The 8,291-nt window shown below is 31.4% G+C and overlaps 1 protein-coding gene and 1 non-coding gene across 2 annotated transcripts; one reads left to right on the top strand and one right to left on the bottom strand.

Moving 5' to 3' along the window:
* The first annotated feature begins 3,689 nt into the window (after nt 1-3,689).
* TRNAN-GUU lies at nt 3,690-3,763 on the top strand. The gene has a single exon. It is a non-coding gene; the product is annotated as a tRNA-Asn (tRNA).
* A 42-nt stretch (nt 3,764-3,805) lies between these two features.
* LOC112501060 (SPX domain-containing protein 1-like) lies at nt 3,806-7,114 on the bottom strand. The gene is made up of 3 exons (XM_025104709.1): nt 6,690-7,114; nt 4,644-4,770; nt 3,806-4,441 (listed from the first exon to the last, which is right to left on the bottom strand). The coding sequence occupies exons 1-3, from the start codon at nt 6,999-7,001 to the stop codon at nt 3,990-3,992; spliced, it is 891 nt and encodes a 296-aa protein (XP_024960477.1). The 5' UTR covers nt 7,002-7,114; the 3' UTR covers nt 3,806-3,989.
* Between the last annotated feature and the right edge of the window lie 1,177 nt (nt 7,115-8,291).

The raw sequence follows: 8,291 nt of genomic DNA, 5'->3' as shown, positions 1-8,291 counted from the left end.
ACAATTTTAAAAATATTTTAGTAAATTGTATAGAAGTTAAAGTTATATTTATTTTGTTTCATAAATAATAATATTTTGATAAATAATTTAATTTAGTCTTTTTTTAAGACTATTAATTAATTAAGGGGTAGTTTGGCAGTTGCTGGATGATTTGATTCAAAATGATTAAGTGATCAGAATGATTAAGAGACTCTCATGATATAGTGAACACTTAAATATAATTGTTTGGTAATTGTTTACAATGAAAGTAGACTGCTTAATGGTTAAGGGATTCACATGATACAAAACCATTAAGAGGGTTTTAAAATCATTAAGAGACAGACTTTTTTTTGTCAAACAAGATTCATCTCTTGATGATTCAAAAGCTGTCTCTTAATGGAATTAGTAAGAGGTAAACAAACAACCCCTAACACACATAGTCATAAATATAAAACACACGCACACACAAACGCGCACACACATATATGTATAATAACATATTAGTGAGATACTGTAATTTGAGAAGTAAACATAAAGGTATAGTTATCGTTTTCTAAATAGCTTTACCTGGTTCCACCTATTTTGTTAGCACATTTGGAGTCGTTTACTAAACACTTATCTGTTCAATTATCTTACCGGACGAACATAATAAGGACTGAAAATCTTACCTAATAAGTAAGGTCAGGTGATGACTCGTATCTAGTAAGCGACTTAAGGAGTTATAAACGCTTACCATTAATTCATTTACTTGGTTAATGACGGAAAAGACTCCTACTGAGTAAGCGTTTACCGGGATAAAACATGCTTATCAACAATCCACTGATGGCCAAGAACATTACCCAATAACGTAAGTGAATGTGATAACTCTTGTCGATAAGCGTTTACCCAGAAAGCGTTCAGTAAACGATCCCTAAGTTTTCAATAATTTTCTTTATATAGGAAAATTATCAGGGTTTTTAAGTTTGAATGAAACAAACAGATTTAATGTAAAAATATACAATTGAATCAGACGTTTCTAGACGTTTTGATCATAAATAGCAAAAACAAACGCCTCCTTAATTATGATAATAATATAAATATGAAGTCAGTAAAAACAAATAATTTTTAAAGTAAATTACAAATTTGGTTCCTGCGGTTATCGAAAACCTGAATTGGGTCTCCATACAAAACAGTTACATGTATGGTTATCATGGTTTCACTTTTGTGACGTATTAGGTCCCTTATCCTAACTTCACTAACTGATGTTCTGTTAAGGGTAATATCGTCTTTTTACAAATTTCTGTTATTTTCTTTTTCAAAATTACCATTATTTTATTAATCATACATTTGATTGTCTTTGTAAAACAGATTTTATTAGTTTTTTATTTTATATAAAAATGATTTAAAAAAAGTGTTTTTTAGTTGTTTTTTTTTCCTGGTTGATTTGGAAAAATCCTGGACATTGGTTTTATTTCTTTTGGAGGCGAAACTGTCACTAAATAATTTTGAGGGACTGAAAGTGTAGTTAGTCAAACATTGAGGGACTAGTTGCTCAAATAAAAGAGAGAAAGTCCAGAACGGCACCGTCTTGGTGATAGAAGTCGTGAAGAACTCATTTAGCGAATCTTGAACTCCTGAAACTAACCAAGTAACCGTTTGTCCGTTTGCTACCCTCATCATTTTCTTCCATAAATAATGAGAAATAATATTTTGATTATATAAATATCATTTTAAAGAAGCGTAAGAATGGATCTTCACCTTTTGATACATATTAGAATGGGATGCATCGATATAAGATGTACCACATCAACTCCCGTATCAAGTACAATTCAGAGTGAGTTTGAGATTAAAGATGATCAAGGTCCAAATCATTTCTCACATTTATCACCTTAACTCTCTTTCCCGTACGATTATTCGCTAAATCTATTTAGTATTTTATTTATACTATGTTATAAAGCATTTGACAAAAAAACTCTTAAAAACCATTTTTTTTATGCATGAAGTACTGTATATTGATGCATATTACTTAAAATTCAAGATTACAAGTAAATTATGCATATGTACAACTTATTAAAGCTTCATTTTGAATTCGTGTAACTAACTACGGATAAACATAATCAAATAAAGAATAAACATCTTATTTTAAAATATAAAAAATCTAAAATATAATTAGGATAATTATCGAGTTCTAACATAATCATTATTTTTATAAAAAACTTATTGTTAAGCCAAAAATAAATTACTTCACTATTTGATCTAAATTAAATTATACTAAAAAATAAATTAAATAAATTATATAAAAAACAAGAACTTTTAAATAGTTAATTTGATATTAATATCGATATATTTTTTAAAATTTTATGATGTCTTCAAATTTATTTGTATTCAAAAGTAAAAACATTATATTTCTCAAAACTACATAAACCGTATTATATTAACAAAGACAAAAAGTAAAACGAAACATTAAAATGAATATGTGTCTCGCTGCATTGCGCGAGTACCTTCTAGTATATTTTTAAATGTATTTATCAATATGAGTTTCTTAACCGCTAACTTACAAGTAAATCGACTTATGGCTATGGTCGTTAATTTAGCGTTACGAAATTTTTATTAGTACGATATCATGCAAATACAATTTAACATATAGTTTTTACCCGTTTAATTTTACCTAAAAATTTCAACGTGACACATGAACCCGTGTAAATAAAATCCAACTTAGACGCCCAAAAGATGTATTTAATAAACCGGAACTGATCATGCTCAAGTAGGTCTCATCGAGTTCAGAACCAAAACCACATTATTTATTTTATAAAATACATGTCATTCTATTTGACTCATCACGTAATGTGTAGATAATTCAGATACCTATATGTTTGAAATGTTTTATTAAGGTAACGAACTAAAAATTCTGAAAGTATGTTACCCAAAATAAAGAAAAGGGAAATCGACTAAAATAGCCAATTTTTCTAACTAAATTCACTTTTTTAGCCATTTTTTGAACCAAATTCCTATTTTAGCCAGAGTTTATGAAAATACTTATACATTTGTTGGTTTTTTTGATCAATTTCCCGAATAAAAATCAGTATAGATACGGTGTATTTTAATTCAACTAGAAGGGTACTCACGCAATGTAGCGAAATACATCTTCATTTTAATGTTTTGTTTTAATTTTTGTTTTATTGATATTAAATATGGTTTATGTGGTTTTGAGAAAGATAATGTTTTTACTTTTGAATAAAAATAAATTTGAAGATATCATAAAAGTTTGAAAAAATATATCAATATTAATATCAAATTAACTATTTAAATGTTCTCGTTTTTTTCACAATTTCTTTAATTCAATCTCTTATTATAATTTAGTTTAGGTCTAATAGCGAAATAATTTATTTTTGGCTTAACAATATATTTTTTATAAAAAAAATGATTTTGTTAGAATTCAATGATTATCCTAATCATATTTTAGATTTTTTTATATTTGAAATGAGATGTTTATTATATATTTGTTTATATTTATTTACAGTTAGTTGCACAAATTCAAAAATGGAGTTTTAATAAGTACATCGCGCAATTTACTTGTAATCTCAGATTTTAAGTAATATGCATTAATAAACAATACTTTATGTATAAAAAATAATTTATAAGAGTTTTTGTCAAATTTTGCTGTTTTAGATTACGAAAATAGAACTGGTTGGTTAATATTTGTATTAGTTTATACATAATTATAATATCAAGCTGGAATAGCTCAGTTGGTTAGAGCGTGTGGCTGTTAACCACAAGGTCGGAGGTTCAACCCCTCCTTCTAGCGACTTTTTTCAACATATTTTTTTGCACTAAAAATATATTTCAAACAACCGAATACAATGTACCGAAAAAATACGATATGAAACGACATCATACACAAATCGATTGTCGAGTATTCTCGGCATAACGGAAACTCCGGTGTGGTTTATATCTATGCATTTTACAATCGTAGTCGATAACTAATACTGAGTCACGAAAAGTTTGGCATAAAATGGAAGCGTTCGCGCTTCCTATTTTGCTAATTGTTCGAGCAGTGGAAACTTGTTCCAAGTCTCCTCTAATACGCTCACTTGCATCGGCGGCAATGAAAAGACGCTGACGGTAGAGCTTCGGCTTCGGATTTCTTTCAGAACCCGAAGAGCGGAGATGGTGCTTTTTGTGTATAAGCTCTTCATGTACTCGAGCTCGGCGAATTCCCTGGCGTTCATGGGTCTTGTGGGTCCCTCACCGTTGTTTGAGGTGGTGGGTGTCTCGCCACCAGCGTTGCCGCCAGCTTCATCATCTGAAGAAGCTGGCGCTTCAATCAGTGGAAAGAGGCGGTCCAGTAGGACCTCGCACTCCTTCACCAGCTTGTAAAGCAAGTCAGTGGTGAAGAAGGGTTGTTGCAGGACTTTTTGAATGTACGGTAAACGAAGGACGGCTCCGGTCCTTTTATCGTATTTCTTCAAAATCTTTACTATTCCTGTATCATTAAACCACAACGATTGAATTGTAGTAATCATAAAACCGCAAATGACCAAAAAATGCATTTCCGTTATCGTTCAATTTTCAAGAATAAAACGGGCCACGTTTTTTATCAAATGAAACCCACAATCACATATTCATTAATGAATAAACCCTAGTTTTAAACCATATGCAAAACTCATCGTAAGTCGAAAACATACCGGTGTAGTTAAGAGCGCTATAATTCTCCAACAAAACCATCTCTCCGTGGAAATCGACCATCTCTCTTCGTATCTTTATCATCTCTTCACTCGAATCCTTCGCCTTCGCCACGTTATCTTGCAGTTCCTGCACGATACGCACCAACAAACAAGAAAAGAGCGCAATCAACTTTTGCGCCTATTTTAGGGTAAAAACGATCCGCAAACGTAACAGGAACACGACGTACGGTGGTCAAACAAATATTGTTTATGTGAGAATATGTGAAACTTTTTAAATCTCTTTCTAAAAGAGCATTTATAAAGAGAAAGTAGGTTTCAACATATACAGACACAAGTTTAATGGATTATGTCTAGCTGACGTGGGACACCAACAGTTTAGATTATAGTATTTAGCCTCCATACATTTCACAAAGAAATCCGTGTAGAAACCTTTGAGAATCAACTCAACTGGTAAAAAAGGTCAGGGTCTATTTGTTAGCAGCTTAATGAGCTTAATAAGACTCGCAACTTATTTTGTTTGTTATAGATGACTGTTTGGTAATGACCTAATGATATAGAAAGTGGCTTATGCAGTAAGCTTCTAGGGGAGACTTTATCCCAGTTAAAAAACACACTTCTTCCATCTATAAAAAAAACTTGTTTAATCTATATAGACATATTAATTCACAGAAACAATCTTATCTATACACAAGAATAAAACCAACCAAACAACCCCTTATGAGCTGTTTGACAATTGTGGAATGGTTTGGTGCAGAATGATTGGTCAGAATGATTAAGAGACTCTAATGATATAGTGCAAAATGAAATATAATTGTTTGGTAATTGTGTACAATGAAATTAGGGCTCTTAACGGTTAAGGGAGATCCAGGATAGAAAATCATTCGGAGGGTTTTAGAATCATTAAGAGACAGACTTTTTTTTTTCAAACAAAATTCACCTCTTAACGATTCAAAGGTTGTCTGTTAATAGAACTATTAGGAGGTAAACAAACAACCTCTATTAGTCTTTGGAGCTCCTCTTTATAATTCGTCAATTTGAGTCATCTCAAGGTCACTGAGATTTTCCTCACTGTTACCTTAAACGACCCATAAGGTTAATTGAGGTGTGCAAAAGTTGGTCCAAACACCCGTAACTAGAAAAAAAAAACCTAATTAGATGTTTCTCAAAAGTTTCTAAAAATAGAAATCATTGTATTAATATAAAATATCTAAAAAAGGAAATGTTGCAATTATTTTGGATCTAACAGCAATAAAAAGGTAAGGATGAGAAGGAATGTTTCTTGTGGTTCGAAATGGAAAGAATCTTTGGTGTAAGAGAGACATCCACTCAAATGGAATCTATCCCCACTTTAAAGCATAAAAATAAAGATTCCTAATTATCCCCTTGTCCCTTTCTAACTTCATGCATAAAAGGATTGTAACCAATGCATCAAGACATGTACATGCTTCACAAATGTACAACATCTTGATGTGTAGAGTATCTTGAGGGTTGCTCTAAGTATGCATTATCATGTTGTACCTCAATCTCATGGCTAACAAATTACACCAAGAAAATATTAGAAAAGGAGTGAGGACTTGTACTTGTGCATTGAAAAGTTGTACACTTAAGGTGTGTTCGGTACGTGAACAAGACAAGACATAACAGTATACAAACTTGTTGTCCAAGATGACGTTCAAATGACACGAAAATGCATTTTTTTTCTATCTTATATAAATAGGTAGAACAAAATTGGTAAATTACTATACTACTCATGGTAAATTACTATACAACAAAAGGGTAACTGTACCCGAAACCGACACGGGTGGGTAGGTAGAGAATACCTAGGGGAGCGAGACAACTCTCTTTAAAGAACTCGGCAACATAGTCCCGAGCCTCGCTCCGAGACAGTGTCCAACGCCTTTCGTGGCCACTTACACATTAAGTGACTTTGGCACTTACTCATATATGCAATTCTAAACCATTATGTACAAGATTTAATGCACGATGTACAACTTTTAATGCATGATGAACAAGTCTTTTCACCAAAAACCGAATCAAGAAAAGTACCTTCAATTTGATGATGTACTCTTCCTCTTTCTCAACGAAGAACAAGTTGAATTTCTCAATCTCCTTCTCCAACAACTCAACGAAATCAACCTCCTCCATCGACATTCCACCATCAACCACCGTCCAATCTCCGGCACCACCGCCGGAAAACCGTAGTCGTTTAGCTGCCCTGTTACAAACATCGCCGGAGGATTTCCCTTGCGGGTTGATCAACTTCAATCGTTTCTTGAGTTCTTTATAAGACAGAAACTTATCTCTCCATTCAGGCAAGGTTTCTTCGATCTGATTGCTCAAACTCTTGCCGAATTTCATGATATTCGTCAGATGGGTGTGATTTTTTCTTGATTTCTTGAAATGGGTATGAATTTTTGGGGGATATTTTGAGGGTTTTGGGGAATTTGTTGAAGGATTTCTTGAAACGGGGTTGTGGGTTATGGAGGGGAAAGTGGGGGAGTGAAGGGATTTTGTGTTGGAGGGAGGCATATGCGGAGGGACGGAATTGGAATATTCTTTTGTTTATGTAAGAATATCTTTGGTTTAATTCTTCCAGAGACTGTGAAGGGTATTTTTGGAATTTAATATTGAAAGTCAAGCTCTTTATTAGTGGGTCCCACCCTTAGAAATTAGTATAAAGTTAATAAATGTTTCTCAATCGGGTGAGCTGAGGTGACGAGATCAAACCTGAAGTTTTACGAGCTATGATGAGGTCATGACGTTTTCAAACGGCATCGTTTAAGATGTCAAATCTATACTTATGTGTGTGTGTGTATATATATATATAGGGAAAAATACAATAAAAATCAATTGACTTTTTTGTTTGGAATGATTAAGTCCTTAGCCTTTTTTTTGGAACAAATAAGTCCTTGGACATTCCAAAACATGTTAAATAAGTTCTTGGACAATTTTTTGGAACAAATAAGTCCTTGGGCATTCCAAAATATGTTAAATAAGTCTTTGGACAATTTTTTGGAACAAATAAATCCTTGGACATTCCAAAAAATGTTAAATAAGTCCTTGGACAATTTTTGGAACAAATAAGTCMTTGRAYATTTCAAAAAATGTTAAATAAGTCMTTGGACAATTTTTGGAACAAATAAGTCCTTGAACAATCCAAAACATGTTAAATAGCTTCTTGAACTTTTATAAAACATGTTGGATACATTCTTWTGACTTGTACAACTAGTTAAAGTGGTAAAATAGTGAAAAAAACCCAATGAACATTCATATTTTGAACGATTAAGCCTATAAATATTTTTTGAACCAAAAAGTATTTAGATCTATAAAATTAAACAAATATAACAAAAAAGTACTTACATTTACAAAAAAATAATTACATTTAAAAAGGATTTTTGATAAAGTTTATTTTAATTAAAATTAAAATATATTCTGTCAGTGATTTTTCAAACAAAAAAAAATAATAATTATTAAATTTATTTTAATTAAAAATATATATATCATGTATGTGATTTTTTAAAATAAAAAAAGATTTAAAAAGATTACTGGTGAAATTTATTTTAATTAAAAATAATATATTTTATAATTTTTTTTAGTTTAAAAAATCACTGACAAAATATATTTCCGGATTTTTTTCACTATTTTACC

This window comes from Cynara cardunculus, assembly GCF_001531365.2.
Source record: "Cynara cardunculus var. scolymus isolate 2C chromosome LG 17, CcrdV1, whole genome shotgun sequence".
Lineage (NCBI taxonomy): Eukaryota > Viridiplantae > Streptophyta > Magnoliopsida > Asterales > Asteraceae > Cynara > Cynara cardunculus.
This window is presented reverse-complemented; position numbering and strand designations above follow the sequence as displayed.